This window comes from Pezoporus wallicus, unplaced genomic scaffold, assembly GCF_028554395.1.
Source record: "Pezoporus wallicus isolate ANWC-B61680 ecotype Strahan unplaced genomic scaffold, APGP_CSIRO_Pwel_v1 contig_3181, whole genome shotgun sequence".
NCBI lineage: Eukaryota > Metazoa > Chordata > Aves > Psittaciformes > Psittacidae > Pezoporus > Pezoporus wallicus.
Window position 1 is genome coordinate 48,788 of NW_026641700.1, and position 22,254 is coordinate 71,041.

The 22,254-nt window shown below is 43.6% G+C and overlaps 1 protein-coding gene across 2 annotated transcripts; it reads left to right on the top strand.

Annotated features, from left to right (window-relative positions):
• Window positions 1–11,079: 11,079 nt before the first annotated feature.
• Window positions 11,080–20,865, top strand: CMTM6 (CKLF like MARVEL transmembrane domain containing 6). Of its 2 annotated transcripts, none has more exons than XM_057424990.1 (4): window positions 11,080–11,264; window positions 17,038–17,214; window positions 18,106–18,204; window positions 19,970–20,865. In XM_057424990.1, exons 1-4 carry the CDS (start codon window positions 11,145–11,147, stop codon window positions 20,033–20,035), a joined length of 462 nt encoding a protein of 153 aa, XP_057280973.1. In that variant the 5' UTR covers window positions 11,080–11,144; the 3' UTR covers window positions 20,036–20,865. The 2 variants fall into 2 exon arrangements, with proteins under 2 accessions (XP_057280973.1, XP_057280972.1); XM_057424989.1 differs by lacking the exon at window positions 19,970–20,865 and adding an exon at window positions 19,701–19,851.
• The last annotated feature ends 1,389 nt before the right edge of the window (window positions 20,866–22,254 follow it).

The following is a 22,254-nucleotide window of genomic DNA, read 5'->3' on the forward strand; positions in this document are numbered from 1 at the left end:
GCTGATGTCTGTCTGTCTTTCATACGTGTTGCCCAACTTTACAAAAGGGAGCTGTACAGCTGGGAAACGGTTATGACATCATGTAGGAGTACTGTCCACAGGGCAAGAATAGCAACATGATTTTCTTCTGGGTTTTGTTGAAAAGTAAGCGTAATTCTGTAAAATTGCAAGTATCTCCACCTAAGTGATAGGGTCTGCTTAGAGCAGGAAAACCCATGCACACCACAGACACTTTAATTTATGTTGATTTCCCAAACTCTTAGGCAAGTTTAAGACTACCTTAAATAGCTTAACCTCTACATGAGAGAACAACTACTGGGTTTTGGAAGAGAAAAATAACTGCACGAAGCTGTAACAACGCATTCCAGTTATACTTGAACACGATTTGGAGTATGGCTTAAAAAAATCTCTGTGATCTCAACTGAGATTTATACTGCATTCAAAAGCTGATTCAGATATAAGACTAAATTAGTGGCCGGAGTCTTTTTTTTTTTTTGATTAATTTCAAACACTGAATAACAGATGTATAAAGAAAAAGCAGAGGTTAAATGTACAGATTATCAGTATCCAGATTTGTCTATATATATATATATGGCTCAGCCTTAATGTCCCCCACTATGTCTCCCACATTAGTTATGGTTAAAAATTGGTCATCAAAACTGTAATCAGTTAATAAAGTATTCTCTGCATTCAAATTTAACTAACTTTTGTTGAAGCCATGGTGTTCCTTTTCTTATTTACAGTGAAACATAAGGATGTGGTATAAAATGCCATGCTTTTTATATTTTTATTTTATTTATATTTATATAAATATTATATAAATATATATATAAATATAAATATATTTATAAAAACATGCTTTTTATATTTTACCTCTCAGTGAATAATACCACTGGTAGATATTTAAACTTCCTTAAACATTGTTTCTGGGAGGAAGTAGGTAAGTCAGTGATGTAAAACTGGCTTATCCAAGTTCGGTGGTTTCTGCTGTGCTGCGTGTTAGAAGCACACTACTTCCACCGAGGATCCTGCTGATGACTCCAGTATATTGTCTGAGAGGTAGTCGACTGAGGTTAGGACTTGATCTAAGCTTTCAGTACACAAATGTCAAGCATCACTTTGCTGTCCAGTGTGAAATTTGTGGTCGATTTTTACTGACAGCCAGTGAATAGGAAGCCTGAAAAGCTTATCCTGACCAAGTGACCAAGCTAAGAGAGTTTAATGAGCTCAGCTTTCTAGTTTTTTAAATTGCCAAGTCTTACGTTAATTTCTCTGATTATTTAGAAAACTTCTGAAAAGTCTGAAGAGGAGAGGGCAAATCGTCTTTATCCTGCATATGGTGGTGCTCTTCTCCTCCAGTTCCTGCACTATGTAGTGGGTTTAGTGAATTACTTCTATATTTTCTTCCTAAGTTTACTCAAGAACAACACATTCTTTTGTCCACTGAACTCTCTAAATTTAAACATACTTGTTAAAATTGACTCTGAGGATGGAACTGTGAACTGAAAAGTTTCAGTAGAGATTAACTATGGATCAGTTACTCAAAATGGAGTCCTAATAAACTTTTGCTTTGCAACGATTCAGTAAGGGTAGCACATGGGGCAATGCATGACCTGCTGATGAACAACTGTATAGGATAAATTATGTCTTGAAGGAAAAAAAGTAAAGCTTCCAATCATGGATGCATGGCCTACACCAGCATCAGAGCACTTCTCTAGATTCTGTATGGTAACTTGATACAGAATTTGAAAGGTGCTTGAAAGAATGAGTCCTGCCTGAATCATCACCACCACCCTTCCCCCTACAGCTGCAGTGGTATCTGGTGGTAGGGTGAAACTGGATTTGAGGGCAACATCTTAAACTAGTTGGTACTCTCCAAGTTTTTGAATGGAAACTTTAGCTTCTGCAATCTTTTATTGAGTTCATTTGAGCATCTCTCAAAGCACAACACCTTAACAAAGCTAGAAAACTAGACATGCAATATCTGAAGAATTATTGCATTGTGTGCCCTTTTTTTTGTGGAGGCTGGGACAGGGGAAAGCCTTACTTATGACTCATAATTTCACTTCTCAAAATAAGGTTGGCAAAATTTTACTTCTGCATATTTAAAGCTTCTAAGATTATGTCTTACCTAAACCCTGATGGCTCTTTTGTTCCTTTTGGTTTTGTTTTGTTATTTCATAGAATAGTTAGGGTCAGAAAGGACCTTAAGATCATCTAGTTCCAACCCCCCTGCCATGGGCAGGGACACCTCACACTAAACCATGTCACCCAAGGCCTCATTCAACCTGGTCTTGAACACTGCCAGGGATGGAGCATTCACAGCCTCCTTGGGCAACCCATTTCCAGTGCCTCACCACCCTAACAGGAAAGAATTTCCTCCTTATATCCAAGCTAAACTTCCCCTAAGTTTTAACCCATTACCCCTTGTCCTATCACTACAAAGAGGCTGTGTCCCTAACATGCCTTTTCATTCTACAAGACTAAAGCAGCCTGCTTCCCTCCAAAATGTCAAGTTCAAATTCTCTTACCACTGCTTACTCTCTCTGCAGCCTGCTCATGCTGTTGGGAGGAAAAAAAAAAAGACTTCAGGGTACCTTTATCACAAAAGGGAAACGTCGGAGAATGTGTTTCTGTGTAACTTGATGGCATTGGCTTGTTTCTCTCTGGTAAGACCAAGACTACTGAGCTGGTTGCTTTGCTCTCTTAAGTTGCCTTCTGCTTTGATGAGAGTAGGCAACTAAGGGGGGTTTTACCAGAACTATAATGTAAAATGAGTGTCTGTGACAGGAGGCCCTTTTCACAAGATGTGAAGTACCAGTCCATCCTTCTCCCCGGTTTCCCTCCTTCACAAGTCAGGCAAGTAAGAAATAAATTGAATAAAGCTAATTTGTCAGGGATCCTTACTGTCATTTCACCACCCAAGCTGGGTATGGGTTAGGTTTGTGATGACCGCAATTTTAAAAAGAGTAATGGTATAAATGATTTTCCTTCTGATCACTCTCGTGTGCGTTTAATACTTGGTGTTACTTGGTACAGTTTCAGTCTACCACACAAGATGCAGAAAGCAAAGGGGTAATACAAGAACTGCAGGGGATGATTTTTTGATAAAGAGCAATTAACACTTTTTAAGTGCTTTGCATTGTGAATACTGCAAAAACACTGCAACATGAATAAACTAAATAAATTCCTTTACACTTTCAGAGCTAGTTCTGTGTAGACAAAGCTGATTCGCTTCAAACTAAACTGATTTAGGGGAATTTCACAAATATCTTCTTCCTCCTTCTCTCTTACATGTTCCTATATCAGTTCTTTGAGTATACTGATTGTAATAAAGCTGTTCTACGGATTTTAAGATGGAAAATTCCAAGTAAAAGGCCACTTCATTTCCAGACAGTTCATATTTTTCATTTGAAAATAGAAGTCTCCAAAATGTGCAGGTGACTTCTAGGTTAAATGGACTAACCACCATACTACACTAACCTTAAATTTCTAGCAATACATCTGAAGTGCAAGTATCTGTTGGGCTGAAGTCTCTTCTTAGGGAGGAAACTTAATTTGCAGTAAGACACATGCAGCTGCAGAACTGCTGCCTATTGAATCTCACAGCTTTGTGCTCCGTGCCATGCAGACATATGCAGCAAACCATTGACAAGAGTGAGCCTAACCCTGCTTTTGGGAAATGTGGGGAATCAAGAGGTTTTCTTCTCTTGTGCCATAAGGGATACTTGGAAATAGCTGTTAAAAATGCCAGTTCTTCATCTTCAGCTGTTTAAAAATCACACATTCTAGCATGTTAGTATGGTGATCGGGGCTTGCGAAGTTTAGTTAAAATACTGAGCCCAAAAATAGAGCCTCCAGAGTTGAAGATGCTTCAGCAGATGCAACACATTCAAGTCTTTTTCTGAACTGTTGTTACAGTACTTGGAATATTCCATTTAGTCATCCTGTATTTACTTCATGTAACACACAGGGCAACAGTCATGAACAAAGGCTCTTGAAGTGCCTGTGTGGGAGCACCAGACCCAAGGCCAGGGAGAAAGCTGCGCCTCTGACTGGCTAACTTCAGTGGAGCTCCCCAGGTTGTGCAGTACCATAAAACCTCACCACCCTTCTAAAGAAACTGGGTCTGGCTCCTTCAGTGGTTTGGGCTTTGCAGTTGCTTTCCCATTCCTCTACTTCATTCTTCACTTGCCCTCTGAGAAAACAAGCAAAAAAATCCCATAACTGCATTTAGGAACATGGGAAAAGGAGACTGTTCATTCATGAGGTCAGTGGAGCCCTGCTGCCAGTTCTGAGTGTGAGGGACTTAAGCTCTGGCGTCATCCTGTACCACAGCATGCTAGTGCCAGCGAGCCAACAGGGCATCGCTTGTTGGAAACAGTGATGCAGTCTAGCCTGTATCCACATTATAAACTAGCCTTGGAAAACCTTACAGCCTTTAAACTGAAAGAGGGTAGATTTAGATTAGATATTAGGGAAAAAAAATGTTCACTAGCAGGGTAGTGACAGACTGGCATAGGTTGTCCAGAGAATTTGTGGCTGATCCATCCTTGGCAGCGTTCAAGGCCAGGTTGGATGGGCCTTAGAAAAGTAGGTCACCTGTCATAAACCTGCTTCCACTGATCTCCCACTCTCTGCCTGGGCATGTTACTGTAGCTCATGATCTAACTCCAGGCCTGCTTCCCTGCCACTGTGTCTTGTCTTTAGCTCTGATCCTGCCATTCCAGCAGAGGCTGTGGAAGGGTAAGAAAGACCTAAATTTCTGGAAAACTCTGTGAATTGCAGCACATAAACAAAAGGAAATGCATAGATGTACATCTGGAATGTGATTTCCACTACATCACAGATAGCTAATTGCAGTTACTTGCATTAAGAAGGCTTGTTATTTATCGCAACTGATGTTGTGATTTGCATTTCCTCCTTACAGAATTTTACACTTTCAAGGCAGGGCTGATGAAAAGGGTGAAGAACCACTGCAGTTTGTTTGAATAGCAGTATTTGTATGTTTTAACATAATGCTTGAAGTATTTTTAAGCTACCAGGTCCTGTGTTGCTGTCCAATTTTCATTCCTTCTCTGTCACATGATCTTACATTTCCTGTAGCTTTGCTGTTGTTTTTGGAAAATCTCCGACTCCTTATAAATAAATGAAATGACCTAATAAGTTAGGCTTGAAATGGCAAGCTGGCCTTTATAATTCATACATCATTGATATTTATTTCCTGGAGAAGGCCTGAACAGGAAAAAACAACTCTTAAAGACAGCAGTAACTAGAAAATGTTGCCATATATTTCATCTTTTGTAGGCTGGTCTTAGAATCATAGAATAGTTAGAATTGGAAAGGACCTTAAGATCATCTAGTTCCAACCCCCCTGCTGTGGGCAGGGACACCTAACGCTAAATCATATCACCCAAGGCCTTGTCCAACCTGGTCTTGAACACTGCCAGGGATGGAGCTTTCACAACCTCCCTGGGCAACCCATTCCAGTGCCTCACCACCCTCACAGGAAAGAATTTCCTCCTTATATCCAACCTAAACTTCCCCTGTTTAAGTTTTAACCCGTTACCCCTTGTCCTATCACTGCAGTTCCTAATGAAGAGTCCCTCTCCAGCATCCCTATAGGCCCCCTTCAGATACTGGAAGGCTGCTATGAGGTCTCCATGCAGCCTTCTCTTCTCCAGGCTGAACAGCCCCAACTTTCTCAGCCTATCTTCATACGGGAGGTGCTCCAGTCCCCTGATCATCCTCGTGGCTCTTCTCTGGACTTGTTCCAAGAGTTCCATGTCCTTTTTATGTTGAGGACACCAGAACTGCACACAATACTCCAGGTGAGGTCTCACAAGAGCAGAGTAGAGGGGCAGGATCACCTCCTTCGACCTGCTGGTCACGCTCCTTTGGATGCAGCCCAGGATACGGTTGGCTTTCTGGGCTGCAAGTGCACACTGAAGCCGGCTCATGTTCATTTTCTCATTGACCAACACCCCCAAGTCCTTCTCCGCAGGGCTGCTCTGAATCTCATCTTTGCCCAACCTGTAGCTGTGCTTGGGATTGCTCCAACCCAGGTGTAGGACCTTGCACTTGGCATGGTTAAACTTCATAAGGCTGGCATCAGCCCACCTCACAAGTGTGTCGAGGTCCCTCTGGATGGCATTCCTTCTCTCCAGTGTATCAACCGAACCACACAGCTTGGTGTCATTGGCAAACTTGCTGAGGGCGCACTCAATCCCACTGTCCATGTCAGCGACAAAGATGTTGAACAACACCAGTCCCAACACCGATCTCTGAGGGACACCACTTGTTACTGGTCTCCAGCTGGACATTGAGTCATTGACCACAACTGTTTGCTTGCGGCCATCCAGCCAGTTCTTTATCCACCAAGTGGTCTATCCATCAAATTGATGTCTCTCCAATTTAGAGACAAGGATATCATGTGAGACAGTGTCAAACATTTTTGACGAGTCCAGGCAGATGACATCAACTGCTCTACCCCTGTCCATCAGTCCTATAGCCCCATCATAGAAGGCCACCAAATTGGTCAGGCAGGATTTCCCCTTAGTGAAGCCATGCTGGCTGTCACCAAGCACCTTGTTGATTTTCATGTGCCTTAGCATGCCTTCCAGGAGAATCTGCTCCAAGATTTTGCCAGGCACAGAGGTGAGACTGACTGGTCTGTAATTACCCAGGTCATCCATTTTCCCCTTCTTGAAAATGGGGGTTATATTTCCCTTTTTCCAGTCATCAGGAACTTCACCTGACTGCCACAATTTCTCAAATATGATGGCCAGCGGCTTTGCAACTTCATTTGCCAGCTCCTTCAGGACCTGCAGATGGATCTCATCAGGACCCATGGACTTGTGCACATTCAGTTTAAGATGGTCTCGAACCAGTTCCTCTCCTACAGTGGGCCCAAGGTCTTCATTCTCACAGTCCCTGCATCTGCCTTCCAAGACTTGGGTGGTTTGGTCAGAGCATTTGCAGTGAAGACTGAGGCAAAGAAGTCATTCAGAACCTCAGCCTTCTCCAAATCCTGTGTAGCCAGTTCTCCTGAGGGCTTCCTGAGGGGGCCTACATTCTCCCTAGTCTGTTTTTTATTTGCTATGTACTTGTAGAATCCCTTCCTGTTATCTTTAATACCTCTAGCTAAGTTTAATTCTAACTGGGCCTTAGCTTTCCTAACCTGGTCCCTAGCTTCCCAAACAACATCCCTGTACTCTTCCCATGCCACCTGTCCTTGCTTCTACTTATTATAATGCCTTTTTTTTCAATTGAATTTTCCTCAGGAGCTCCTTATCCATCCAAGGATGTCTCCTGGCCCTCCTGCTGCACTTCCTTCTGGTTGGGATGCAACACTCCTGAGCTTGTAGCAGGTGATCCTTGAATATCAACCAACAGCCTTGGGCCCCTCTGCCCTCTAGGGCTGTATCCCATGGAACCTTACTAAGCAGGTTCCTGAAGAGGCCAAAGTCTGCTCTCTTGAAGTCCAGGGCAGTGAGCTTGCTGCACTCTCTTCTCACTGTCGTGAGGATCTAAAATTCGAGCATCTCATGATCGCTGCATCCAAGGCTGCCCTGGAGAGTCACATTTCCAACGAGCCCTTCCCTGTTGGTGAGCACGAGGTCAAGCATGGCACCTCTCCTTGTCGGCTCCTCTATTACTTGCAGAAGGAAGTTGTCTTCTACACAATCGAGGAACCTCCTGGATTTCTTGTGCCGGGCCGTACTGTCCTTCCAACAGATGTCAGGGTGGTTGAAGTCACCCATGAAAACAAGGGCCTGTGCGCGTGAGGCTTTTCCTATCTGTCTATGGAGTGCATCCGCACAGTCCTCTTGATCAGGCGGTCTGTAACAGATCCCCACAGTAATGTCTCCCATAGCTGTTTTCCCTTTAACCTTCACCCACAAACTCTCTGTTAACTGCTCACCTGTCCCCAGACAGAGTTCCATACTCTCCAGCCTATCCCTAACATAAAGGGCAACTCCCCCTCCCCGCCTGCCGGGCCTGTCTTTTCTAAAGAGCCTGTAACCTTCCATTCCAACACTCCAGTCATAGGAGCCATCCCACCATGTTTCTGTGATGCCTATTATATCATACCCCTGTATGTGCACACGTCCCTAATTCCTCTTGTTTGTTCCCCATGCTACGGGCATTTGTATAGAGGCATCTGAGCCGAGCTCCAACTGAAGCCGGCTCATTGGCTGGAGCGGCTGGGATATCTCTACATTGCTCCAAGCATTTATTATAGGTTCTGGCAACTCACTGGGTGTGTTGAGGTGGAATGATGCCCCCCTCCCCCAGCACATCTAGTTTAAAGCCTCCTCGACCAGCCTGGCAAGCCTCCTACCAAAACTGCTCTTCCCCTTCTTTTAGACCAGCTCCACCAGCCCCCACTAGACCTGGCCTACAAACTTGGGTCCCATGTTCAAGACACCCAAACCCCTGACTATGACACCACCCTTTTAACCATTTATTAACCTGGCCAATCCTCCTAGCTTTTTTTAGGTCCTCCCCTGTATCCTGGAGAATTGAAGAAAAGACAGTCTGAGCTCCAGAGCCCCTAACCACCTCTCCCAGAGCTCTGTAGTCTTTATGTTCCCCAGGCTACTACTATCTATATCCCTAGCACCCACATATATCACTAGAAGCGGGTAATAGTCCGTGGGACTTACTAGAGCAGGCAGCCTCTCTGCAACATCCCTGATCCGTGCCCCTGGTAGGCAACACGCCTCCCTTGAGATCAGGTCAGGCCCACAGACGAGTGCTTCTGTCCCTTTTGAAGTAGAGTCCCCTACTACTATGACCCGCTGCTTTTTCCTGGCAGCACCAGTAGAGATCTTCTTTACCAGGGCATCAGCCAGCTGTTTCTGGCTCGAGTGCGTTTCCTCATTAGCCTCCTGCAGGACAGCAAAGCAGTTCTGCGTGGGGACAACAGATTTAGGAGGAAGCCCCTTGCTTTTAATTGTCCTTTTCCTCCTTTTTTTTGTTGGCTTTTTTTTTTTGGGTCACTATTTCCCAGCTTCCCGGGTCAACGGCCTCCTTCTTTCCTCCATGAGCTAGAGGGGAAGCTCGAGGCCCCTGCACAGTTTGGGCCAGGAGCAAGCAGTGCTGCTTCCTCTCAGCTTCCCTGACATCTCGCAGCCTATTAACAGCATCCCGCAGCTCAACCCCTGCTGCAGGAGGACCTCCACCAGGGCGCACCGAGTGCAGCCCTGCCCATTGTGCCCCCTCCCCTCACCAGACCAGTGCAGGCACTCTCTACACCCCGAGCTCTGCGCTGCAGCCTCCCCTCTCACCGGCTCTGTCTGGGTGCCTACGCTGCCACCGCCGGGGCAGCCAGAGCAGAGCTCCCGCACCGAGCCCTGCTCATACGCCGAGTGCTCACCGTCCCGCCCGCCTGCCCGCGCGAACGGCCCCAACCCGCCCTCTTCGCCCGCTCTGTTCGCCGCGCTCCCTGGGGCAGGTTTTCACCCACTCAGGGCTGGTGCCGCTGCTCCTGGCTCCGCTCCCTGTGAGTCAGCTGCTCGCTCTCGTCAGCTGAGCTGCCGGCTCCTGGGCAGGGCCTGGCGAGGACTTGAGGCTCCCTCGGTGGGAGGCTCTTGTCGCTCTGAGTTGAGGCTCCTGGACGCTGATCTCCCCCCCCCTGCTCCGGTGTTGAAGGCGTCCTCTCTCGGGCTACTCACCTCAGCAATTGTGCTTCTATGACTCCTTGAAGAGCAGTGTTGAATACTAACATCTATGTTCATGATCTAGCAATTTTGCATTAAGACACTGGTAATGATTCAAAAGGAAACAACTACTAAATAGCCTTAGATGCTACCAAACACCTTAAAAGAACTATCTTGCTTCTATCTCCTGTCTTGTCCTGTCATTAAGTGCTGTCTCCCTCAAACCACTGCATAGCCTAAACACACATTTTTTGGCATTAGAGCTATTCATCCAGTTTTGAGATATTATCAAGGAAGAAAACAAAGCAAAAAAAGTAATTTCTGTCAGAAGAGAGATGCCAGCCATGTAATGTAATCTTATTTATAATGTACTAATACAAAGAAAAGGTACTGAAGGCACTGGGGACTCATAGGTGGTAACAGTAAATGACTACCTGCTCGGTCCTGCAGGACCCCAATGGGCAGAAGGTAGGGCACACCCATGGTGATGCCTTACTTATTTTAGTGAAAACTCCCATGCCTTGGGAATTACAGAACCTGCCCTGCCCATTTGCCTCTCAAGCCAGTTCCTGCAGGCAAACATTGTTTATGGCATAGATAATTCTGCACCATCCTGCCTGGAGACCCTACACGTCTTACTGGGAGAAGTGATGCACACAGCCTGCTGGTACTTGTTCAGCACACAGCATGGCCTGACTGCTTTTATCTGGCCCGTACTGTCCCATCTGTGCAGTTAACAGTGGCCCTTGGTGGAGTTAAAAATAGCACCTACCTCACAAGTCACACATCCTTCCATTCACTGTGTGGTTCTGAAATGAAGACAGTGCCTGAACAGCCTGCTCTGTCACCTCAGCGTGTATACAGCTATGGTTAAGAAAGCAAATTGCCATCTTTTTGGTCAGTAGATTGTATCTGACTGGATTTAAGTAAGTGAAGTATAACTGAACTTGCCTATAGAGGACCGTAATAGTTCTGTGGATAAAACATGAATAATATAAAAGAGAACTTAACACACCTTTTGTTTGCATAGAGTGGGCTCAATCTGCTCTTTTGCAGGCACCAAAAGCTGTAGCTTCTTTTAAAAACTCATCTAGGCAAGGTAATGGAAGAATATTAGTAGAGACTAAGGGATGCTACTGCTTTATCTGACTGACAGCAGAGAAAGCTTTGGTTTAAAAAACCCTCCCCATACCCTAATCTCGTGTGGCAACAGGAGGGTATAATCTTGTAAATTTCTTAATAAGCTCCCTTACGAAGCTGGGAGCAGCTTCAGGCTTGAGGGGACCTTGCTCCGCTGCCCTTGGCCCGGCCCTGCTTGCCCGCCTCACGCAGCCCTCGCTCCCACCGGCCACCGGGGGGCGCGAGAGCGCCTTTGGCCCCGCGGGACACCGCCTTCTCTACCACCTCCTCCTCCTCCTCTGCTGCCGCCGCTCTTTTGCTTTCTCTTTCCCGCAACTGGCAGCCGGCGGCGGCGCGGCCATGGACAATGGCAACGTCTACAACGAGACCACCGAGCCGCAGGCCAAGCCCTCCCGTTGCTTCGGATGTACCCTGCAGCACCTGTGGGGATGGCGGCTGCCGGCCAAAGCGCTCCAAGCGGTGAGTCGCCCCGCTCCACTCCACTGCCCTGCTCTCCTCAGCCCGGAGGGAGCGAGGCCAGCGTGGCGGTTGCGGACGGGCTGCCCGCGCGCTTCCACAGGCGGTGGCTGGGGTCGTGCCGGGACCTTGCGCGCAGCGAGCACCCACTGTCAGAATGGCTGCCGGGAAGGCGGGGAGAGGCCGAGAGCCTCAAAGGGGTGCGCGGGGCCGGGCGGCGGCGGGGTGCGGGTGGGGAGAGCAGAGGGCGCGGTTCCGCTCTGCCGGCTGGGCTCGCTCCCGCCGTATCATCGCTCCCACCCGCCTGCTCTGCAGGTCTCCCTGCTTGCCCACAGGGTAGCGCTGGGACAGGAACGAGTGAGTTGCGGAGACCTCCGGCTTCAGTGCAATCTCCCGCCGCTTACAAGTGAAACTCTGCCCTGGCAAAGTGCAGGCCGGTAAAGGTGGACGTAACTTCAGGTTGTTAGCTGGTTATGTGTGTCCGTCAGGAAAGGGCTCGCTCCACCAGGAAACCTGACTTCAGGCGTTGCAGAAGCAAAGCCTGCCGTTGTTGTTGGTCAGTAAAGCTGAACAGACTTGTAACTTAGATGGAAAGCAGATGTGGTCTCTTACAGTGCCGTCATCTCTACAGGTTCAGATTAGGTTATGGTGGTGAAGTAATGGGCTTGTTCCTGTTTCATGTTCTAGCTACCAGAGCAGGTGCTGACATCTGATGGTCGGTTGACTAAGGTTCATGACATTTGATGGTTATTTGCACAAGCTGCGGTGCAGCTGCCTGCTGTCATAATGGTTTAAATGAGAGAGAAACCTCTCAGGAAACTTTGTATTTTCTTCTTGGGGCCATGTTGGATTCAAAACAGGAGACAGAAGCGTTTGATTGAATCTCAGGGTAGGACAGTAAAGCTAGGAAGAGCTTGCTGAGTCGTCAGATCCTAACCTCCCTTTCTTGCTGCTCCAGCACCCCATTTATAAGCTTTTCATGCTGTGCTAGCCCTGCTAAAATCAGAGCACCCATTTCTGCCATGATTCGTGGTAGAAAATTGCTCTAGAAACGTGCAATGTTGGTGGTGGCCTATTGCATGAGACTTTGCAGTGCCTCACTTCATGTTGGATGGTCCTGTGCCCACTAGGAAATAGAAGACTTGCATCCTGCTTGCGTTTTGCTCAGGAATGTTATTCCTGAATGGATTCAGCAGCTGGGCACATGATTCAGACTGCTGTCTGTTCGGTGCTCAGCGGTGGGCCAGTGTGACTGCTGATAGGAACACAAGGAGCATCATTCTTGAGTACTGGGGGAGAGGCAGTGAAACCTACAGCAGGAAAGAAAGTGCAGTTGACCCTAAGTTATCTGTTAGGATACATTTTTTAAGCAGCAAAGTGGCTTTTTAGTCAGATGTCTCATGTTTAGGGGAATCGTAGGTGATTTCCAACCCTTTCTCATTACTGCAGCATTGCAGAAAAGGGGATGTTTGGTTTTTAAACTTTGTCTCACACACAGTCAGAGGCCTCAACCAGAAACGTAGTATTCTTAAATCCTTGTAAAAGTAACAGTAACACTGCCAAGAAAATGTTGTCTGAGATAATAAAAAGAAATCACATTTGAGAATGATTTAAATATGTAAATAAAATAGGACATAAACTTTACATCAGGTACTGGAGATCCATAAGGTAAGATCTGCAGCTAGATAGATCTGTTGCTCTCAGAGCATTTATGTAAGTAGGCTTACCAACTAAAACTATCACTTACACAAATGTACTGGTGTACTAAAGTCTTAAACTGTTTACCTGAACAGAGGCATTACCTAAAAAGCTTTCTGGGTAGGAAAAAAAGGAAAAATATGGTTATCCTAAATAGGATGAATAGGTGCTTGATAATGCTTCTAAAGAATTAGGAATAGCACTTTATGGCCTATACCTATGCTTCAATGAGAGGAAAATGAAAATGGAGTTATAGTCATTCACCTCTTAATTTCCAACATTTTCCCCCTCCTTTTTTGTATCCCTCTATCAAAATGCACAGATCTTGGAGTTCTTGGTCAAAACACTTTAAACATCCTCAGAAATTCCTAAAGGTGGAAGCCTCCGTATCTGCAGTCAGAAAAATGTTACTGTTTTGGGAAAGTGATAATTTTTGGAAATGCCAGCAACGATGCTGGTCATTAACATCTATTAGCCTTGTGTCACAAGAATAGTGGCAGTTATTGTGATTATGCACTCATAATCACTCATGTGGACTGTGGAACAGGGCATTGCACTCAGAAAATCAGTGGTCCTCGTTATAGATGTGACCAAACCCATGTTTTCTATATTGTTTTCTTCTTCTTTTTTTTTTTTAAATAGGTGAAATGTTTTTGTTAATCCATGTCTGGTTCAGATTGTGCATAAAGGTAAATGGCACAGCACATATTGTGCCAAGATTGAGGTAGAAACAAACTCTTACCTAAAGCAGAAATCCTTGTCATCAACTATTGTTTGACTTCACCTAAAATGCCCTAACTGGAAAGGAAAATTGTAATTCAGTCTTAAACATCTCTTTTTCTAAGTTATTCTCTTCCTATAGTAGGAAGTCCTGATTGTGGAGACTTACAGGATTAGTATGTGCACCCATCTGAATGAGACGATTCTGTACTGGGAATAGCACTGCTGAGCATTTTCACAGGCCTGCTGGAAAGTTCATTGATATGCTTTATTTCCATAGCACTCATTTATAGTCTTTCACTTGCTAAATCTACTTTAGAAACTTGACACTTGTGTAGAAACTTCCAACATTAATGTCAGTATTAATGAATAACTTCTTGCTGGTAGGGGGCAGATAAAGATGGTTGATTTCTGGTATACATATTGACAGGTAGGACTAAAAACTGTGTCTCCACCCTGCAGCCTGGGCAGGCTCTGAACTGTGCCCTGACCCATGTGCTGGGTAAGCTCTGCCTGCCCACCAATGCTGGTAGTGCAGGGCTCTGGGCAAGAGGGAAGGAAGGTGGCAGCTGTCAGGTCTTGTCTTCAGGTCTTGCCCTGGGCTTCAGGGTGAAAGAAACTCTGCCCAGGTTTTGCTCTCAAGAAAATGAGGAGTCGCTGACCTGCCCCTTTTCACTCTTTATTGGCAGAAGCAGTAGTGATATTTGGGCATTGCCTGTTAGGGCTTCTCTATGGGATTGGTGTGGAGAAGGCAGATAAAAAAAAAAAAACAACAGAAGGAGCTTTGGCTGCTTCATGTAAGCCTGTAGAGGCCTGCACTCATCCCAGGACTAATGCTGATGGACAGAGTTGGATCACTGGCAGAACAGTTCTTGGGAAACTGAATAAAATGTGGAAACTTCTGGCTTGGTTAAAGCAGCAGTATATCTAATAGCAGGATGTAACTAAAATGCAGATGAGTACTAGAGACATAATCTTCTGGCTAATACTAGTAAAAACTTCTTGCTATATTATAGAGCTGTAAGCATATAAATTGAAGTTAGGAACTATTCTTTTAGTGGTATTTGAAACTATTCTTTTGTTGTAGTAGAAAAACAGTAATCCCTTTTGTTTCTCATACTGGTATCAAGAAGCAAGTTAAGAAACGCAAGCAGAGCTCTCTGGCAGCTTATAAATGTACTGCTGATACACTACTTTAATCAAATTTCTTGAAGCCAAAGCTTTTTAAGTATGTACTCTCTTTTGTTATTCAGCTTATCAATACAAAATGAATATTGACTTGGACAAGTCCCACATAGGACTCCACTTGCTAAATCTCATGTATTTTATACTGAACCCTTTATAGCTTTTCTCTGAGTGAGTCTTTTTTTCTACTTTGTACACTCAGTGGAGAAGGTTTTTTTTTCAGTTATTTAGTTCATATTATGGTTATCTGGGCTTATAAATTCTTTTAAGGGGAGGTTTATTTCCTTTCTGTACTGTTGCATCCTAGGTGAAGGGAATGGCATTCAGTTTTCAGTGTTAATAAAAAGAGCTAGAACTATACCTGAAAGCGTATCTCTCACTTCAGCTGACCTTGTGGAAAATGTGAAAGGGAAAGTCATTGGACACAGCTGAAAGCAAATCTTTTGAAATAAAAATAACACTTAAAGATTGAAAATTCAGAGTTCAACATATTCCTCACCCACTGTAGTCACTGGCTTAGGTGTGAGAGCTGCTGAAGAGTTTGCTTTGCCAGCTGCTGTGGGACAGAAGGGAAGTATGTGGAGGCCTGATAGTAATATTGCAGTTTCCCAGCTCAGGTTCTTCCCCTTTCTGAGATCCTGTTTACTTTATGATCAGCATTTTGAAAACATGATGCTTTGAAGTGTTTTGCATGGTCTGGCTTAGCTGGGGAAGTTTACAATTCCCACATGCTAAACTGTTGTTATTTTTGTTGTCAGAAAACTGAAACCCAAGGCTGGTGGTTATTTTCAAGAACAATTCTGAATTTTAGAATTTGATTATTTAAGAAAACCCATCAGCTTCATCATTGCCTATATACTCCTACTAAAAATATGTTCTTATACTCTTATTAAAATATACTTTTATTAAAAGTATGATCATCATCCTTGTATCAGTCTCAATTTTATGACAGAGTCTGATTCCTACTACTACTACTTGTTTTAATTTTGTGAACTCCTTACTATAATGCTGTGACAACTCTATGGGATCAAGGAAAAGCAAGAAGTGGCCAAAATCAGAGAACGTTTAAATAAAGCAGTATTCCTGTATGCTAAAATAGTAGAAAATTCAGCAGCAGATGAATGGTGACTGTATAGGAATGAATTTGCATTATTTCCTCAAAACACACAGTAGCACGAAGGTGAACATAAGCTTCTGCATAGCTTAAACACTGTCCAGCATAGTTTAAACATAAAGTTTTGGTTCCTGCAAGTACAGCTGAGCTGCTGTTGTTACTGAGTTATTAGGTACATATGCTTTCTTTGAAGTGTTAGCAAGGGTGGTAACTTCAGCTGTAAACTCGGGGGAGGGAGCTGACTGGGTCAGTACTGTCCAGTTTCCCCCTCAGCCCTGGACCCAAATGCATTTAAAATTAAATGCAGTTGTAAGTAGTGAGCAGTAGCATTTGAGCCTGTTCAGAGCAGGATGTGTGCCTTCACACTGCCTTCCTCATCTGCCTCCAACTGACAGTTGCACAAACCCACAAATCGTGAATCTTGACAGTCTAATCAAAAAGCCTGTATTAGGTGATGTGTGCTCAGCTCCTCTGAATGTAGTTTACTGACCAACTTTAAGAGCAAGTATAAACCATGCAGACAGGCTGAGAAAGTTGGGGCTGTTCAGCCTGGAGAAGAGAAGCTGCATGGAGACCTCATAGCAGCCTTCCAGTATCTGAAGGGGGCCTGTAAGGATGCCGGAGAGGGACTCTTCATCAGGGACTGTAGCAATAGGACAAGGGTTAATTGGTTTAAACTTAAACAGGAGAAGTTCTTTACTGTAAGGGCGGTGAGGCACAGGCACAGGTTGCCAAGGAAGTGGTAAATACTCCATCCCTGGCAGTGTTCAAGGCGAGATTGCACAGAGCCCTGGGCAACCTGGTGTGGTGTGAGGTGTCCCTGCCAATGGCAGGGGGCTTGGAACTGTGTGATCTTGAAGTCCTTTCCAACCCAAACCATGCTATGATCCTATGAAATAATTATTTCCTGCCTGTAAGAAAATAGTGCAGAATTTTACTGGGTTCTTTTGTACATGGAGGATTTTCCTTACAGCTGCCTTTATTGATATTCATATCATATTAATGTTTGTGTAAGATATTGGAAACTTGATCCAAGTCAAGCATGTTATTCATTTGCAGATTCTCTCTCTTCTGGCTGTTATTTGTGAAGAAATGGTGGAGAATTGTGTCAACTGTGGTGGACTTTACTTCTTTGAGTTCATAAGCTGCGCTGCCTTTCTTTTGAGCCTTCTGATCCTGTGTGTGTATTGCACTAATGCATATGAAGTATTTGGGAAAGATAAAGTAGGAAATGTGGTAAGGATTTAATTTATTTTTATTTTTTTTTAACAAATCTTATAAGTGCTGAAAGACTACTCTGGAGTAAAAAGGCTATGCAGAATGGATCTCCTTTTATTCTCTATTTAAAGGATAGATTAAAGTAGATTATTTTTAAAGATTGAATCAACTTTGAGAGTCCCTTTTATATTGACTTTTCCAAATTGTCGTGGTGGTTAACTGCAGGATTTTAGGACCCGTGTGGAAGTTTCTCACACAGACTAATACTACTGCATAGTAGTCACATCTATGCACGTATATGGAGCACAGTTTACTGCCAGCATGATACTTGTAACTTGCCTGTTTATCTATTTTCATAATTGGTGTAGCCTAGCTCCTTTTTAGAATAGTCATACTCATTACAGTTTATGCTCTTTTGTATTTCAGAAGACCCAACAGTGGCACAAAGGTGCATTGTAATGTCAGTGAGAATATTGTACTGTTCTACGAGTGTCCCTTCCTATTTGTCTTCAGAGCAAACAGTAGGCTTTTTTATGTGAAGATACAGATAAGGGAGTGTAGTAAGAGATTTGAATGAGCACATTTACAGGTTTCTGATTTCCCAGATGTTTTACATAGGGAAATAATGGTTGACCTGAGCTTGAGTTTGATTGTGAAAAAAGTTAGATCAAATGAATGGAGTTCTTGCAGAAGACAAAACCAGGGGCGTATCTAATGCAGGCTCTTTTAATTAGTTGTTAATATTGAATGGTTTTTGGGATGTAGTTGTAAGATGTATTTTTCTGAAGCTTGAGAGTTTCAAAGCATAAGTTCACTGGTGGGATTAACTCAGCTGCTGTTATGATGCTTGTTCTTTTTTTCAGGTAGAATATCAACAATTCTGTAACACTCATCTTTTTATATTTGCAGAACATTTGGCTTGTGTCAGCCATAGGTGTCTGTTTTCTGATAGCAGCAACAGCACTTAGTGTGACCAGCTCTGATTCTGCTGCTGGAAAAGCTGCATGTGTAAGTCTTCAAATTGCATGATTTACCTTGTATTTATCTTGTATGTGAATTTCTCTGCCCTCTAAACTTTACTCAATTTTCAGGGAAGAAACTGGGCAGGGAACAGAACTCAGCAAAGTATGATTTTTCAGGAGGAATTAGCTATTTCAGACCTTCCAGAAACTTACCATAGGAAATCCAAACAGCAGGCATTTCTCAGGATTTCTGGAAAGCTCTGCATCCACTTGCAGCTCCTCAGCATTTGCAGCTTGCTTCTGGCTTCCTCAGATCTCACTGCCTTGGCTCCATCAGTATTTTGATGTTGGCATCTCTCACAGCTTACTCAGTTCTCACATCCCATTTCTGAAATGCCTACTTTTCCCTCAATTGTTCTTCATAATTCCACCCCTCACAAAGTCAGCAAGAAACCATGTCTTTTGCCAGGTGTTATAAAGTGTATGTGGAGAATGCTGACATGCAAAGGCTGCAGTAAGAGCAGCAGTTTCCTCAGTGCCAGAAATGGAAGAACAACAGGGCATGCATCTCCGAGGGAACACTGAAGAAGCTCAGGGCAAGGCACTGAAGAGGCTTTGGGATGCTGTGGATGTCAGTTCCTCACTCATTTGGCACTTCTGTTGCATAACCTTGGAATTGAGAATGTGTGAGATTAAAAGATCAAATTTTGAGTTTTCTTCTTGAATGAGAAAAAATGAGTTAGAAAAGAAAGCATAATACAGAATAATTCTGTGTACAGGCAGAAGGAGCTATTAGAGATACTCATTTTTGTGCAGTCATCTTCTGTGATGTTGATACATTCGCCCCTAATGGTTTGAGTATAAAGTCTTTTAGGATTGTGTTCTGGTTTTGTGGTTACTTTTTTTCTGGAGCTGGGAAAACAAAGACTATTGTGATTTAAGACTTACTGGTGTCAAATTGCTTTTGGGCAAACCAGGCATGTAAAATTAGAATAATGTATATGTTTCTTTCCTTGTTTGAAAGAAGCTGGTAAAACCAGCCTTCTCCTTACCCCTATCTTGCCATGTCTAATAATGAAATATCATTAACAGAATGTCATTCTATCCGCCCCTTGCTAACCCAGTAAGGATTTGCTTAGGCTCTGCAGATCTGATGGCCCCTCACTTTCCATGTGGTACTCTTCTTTACATAATCCCTTTAATCAGCAGCAATCTCTTGGCGATAACTCTACCACCAGTGCCATGCTGCTTTAATAACTAATTTTTTGCAATAAAATTAATATACTTTTACTATTAAGGGCTGTTTAGAACATATTGTAAGTTTCACACTTGATTAAGAAAATGAGAACTTAAAAAGCTTTTGCATTAAGTGTGCTAGAATTATGATTTCTGATCTGAAACTCCTGATTTAAGGAGGACTGTAATCTTCTTATATAAGCATTATGAACGTACGGAAGTAGTCCAGCAAATCTCTCCGAACAATGTTAGAATACTGTTAATGTTTACATATTTTAGAATAATCTATTCCCTTTGCTTTCACAGGTATTTGGATTTCTTGCAAGTACTGTATTTTTAGCTGAAAGTATTACAGACTACTTTGACTGTCGGAAACAACACGTCGATGGACACTCTGCAGATCCTGCCCACACTCCGGGTGCCACAGAAAATCAGCCATTAAATCAGCAAAGCTAACTTTCTGGAATTCATTCTTTTCTGGTTTTGTTTGTTGTTGTTTTTTTTTTTTGGACTGGGGCAAACTAAAATGAACTTTCAGTGTGCTGTAGGTAACAACTTCTCTGTCTTCATTCCAGTCTATTTTGTATGCATTGGTCATCGCAAATCTTGATAGATCTTTAGGTCAAGTAATGGCATCCTGAGCATCATGTTCTAAGGTAACTGGTCCTGCTGCCTGTGCAGGTGACATAGACTAAAACCACTCATGTCTAAATAGAGTAGCTTAAGGACGATTTGCTAATCTGGTTTTGACAGAGGAGACTAATGTGTGTTAATGTGTGATGCGTAAATTCTGAGTTATATCCTAAAGATATTTTTCTCTATAAATGGACCAGATATTTCTGTTGAGAGTTATAAATTAGTATGGCAGAATTAATTTTTATACTTACTGGTCAAACTGTGAAAGAAAACAGATACCTGACTGGAGCCTTATAGCAATGCTTGTCCTTAAATGAGGGCTTTTGTTTATACTATTCCTACATCTTAGTTAAGTCTGTGGAGATCAGTTCAATGGAACAGCAACTATAGGGTTTTTATGGGGAGGGAAATGTAATGGTGTATTAAGGAGGCAATTTTGCACCCTATTATTGTCAAAGTTTGCACTTGTGTGCCAGAATCTTCTTTCAGATTCTTTCAAAAGCTATATAAGTTGCAGGAAGAAGCTTGAAAAGTCAGCTGTGAGAGGAAAAGGTGAAGAATAAGTATTTTCACAAATTAACCCCAAAGCAACGATCTGAACATCAGTGGGAATATTGTTGTACATTGATAGTGGTGACTATTACTTCCCAGGTTAATACCATATGCACCTTTTTCATGCATAGATAATGGTAAGTTCTGCCAGGATGGCTATGGACCCCATCATTTTCTTAGGTTATAAATATGGCACTAGCTTGAGACTTTTTGCTACTGATAAGCTCAGGTGGTAAACAAGGAAATAAGCATTGTACCTTTGATTTGTCTTAAAAGTGACTGCAAGAAAACACTACTGATACAACGTGTCAGGCAAGTGACGGACGTGTTGGGCCACATGTTGATGGCTGCAAAGGAAATGCAGTGATGAAAAGGTATTTCTCACATGTAAGATAGAAGCAAGACTGCTAGACTTCACTTAAGAGGAAAGCTCTTCAAAAGTTGAGCAAGTTTCTGTAAGCCAGGAGATGTTCTAAAATACCAAAGTAACTGAGAAAAGGGCAATTATGCAAAAACAATTCTTGTTTGAGTGCTTGTAACATTTGCCATGTCTTCCAGGCAGTAACTCCATTTCATCAATACCCTAGTCTGACAAATTTATTCTCCTGTAACCTACTGTGGCAGGATTGAGACTAAGCCCTCCAGAAATTGTCTGAGCAAGCTGTATTTGGAAAAGGTTGAGGAAGCTGTTGTAAGACAAAGGACTGCAGAAGAAGGTCAGAGTTTTTTTCCAGTGCTGCCACTTTCTGATGCACGTGAATTTGTGATGTTCTCTCTCTATGGTCTGAGACTTAAACCTAACACTGCACTTTGCTTGGAGGATGTAAAATTTTAGCAAGTGGTGTGAAGCATCAAGTTTTAGCTGTAGTTTGGTTTCAGAGCCGTGCATAAAAGACAGACCTTACTTCATAGAATTTCTTGCTTTGTGAAGAAAAATTCTTTTGGCAGGCCTTTTAATTTTATTTTTATTTTGTTGTCCATTTGCCCTAAAGCGTGATCTCATTCTGGGTGTACAGAGCTTGCTGTAGCTGCCTCTGAATCATAGAATCAACTGGGTTGGAAAAGACCTTTAAGATCATCAAGTTCAACCATTACCCCAGGGCTGCCAAGACCACCACTAACCCATGTCACTGAGGGCCTCATCTACACGGTGTTTGAACACTTCCAGGGACGGTGATTCCACTGCTGCCCTGGGCAACCTGTTCCAATGCCTGAGCACCCTCTCTGTGAAGAAATTTTTCCTAATAGCCAACGTAAACCTCCCCTGGTGCAACTTGAGGCCATTCCCTCTTGTCCTAGTGCTTGTTACCTGGGAGAAGAGATGGACCCCACCTCACTGCAACCTCCTGTCAGTTAGTTGTAGGGAGCAGTAAGGTTCCCCTGAGCCTTCTCTTCTCCAGACTAAACCCTGCAGTTCCCTCAGCCATTCCTCATCACACTTGTGCTCCAGGCCCTTCACCAGCTCCATTGCCCTTCTCTGGCTCCACTTCAGCACCTCAGTGTCTCTCTTGTAGTGAGGGGCCCAGAACTGAACACAGGATTTGAGGCGCAGCCTCACCTGAGTAAACTGGGTAGATTAGAGACTTTTGCAAGCAGTGTTACTGGTGATACGAAACTTGCCATGATGTCTGTGCTGTGATTTGCAGTGTCTTACTCTGTGGACTGTGTCCAT

Excerpts from the sequence above, each read along its gene's own strand:
- CMTM6 (XM_057424989.1), top strand. The coding sequence starts at position 11,145 with ATGGACAATGGCAACGTCTACAACGAGACCACCGAGCCGCAGGCCAAG. Across the intron at positions 17,215-18,105 it reads AAGATAAAGTAGGAAATGTG|AACATTTGGCTTGTGTCAGC; the intron begins GTAAGGATTTAA and ends TTATATTTGCAG. Across the intron at positions 18,205-19,700 it reads CTGCTGGAAAAGCTGCATGT|GTATTTGGATTTCTTGCAAG; the intron begins GTAAGTCTTCAA and ends TTGCTTTCACAG.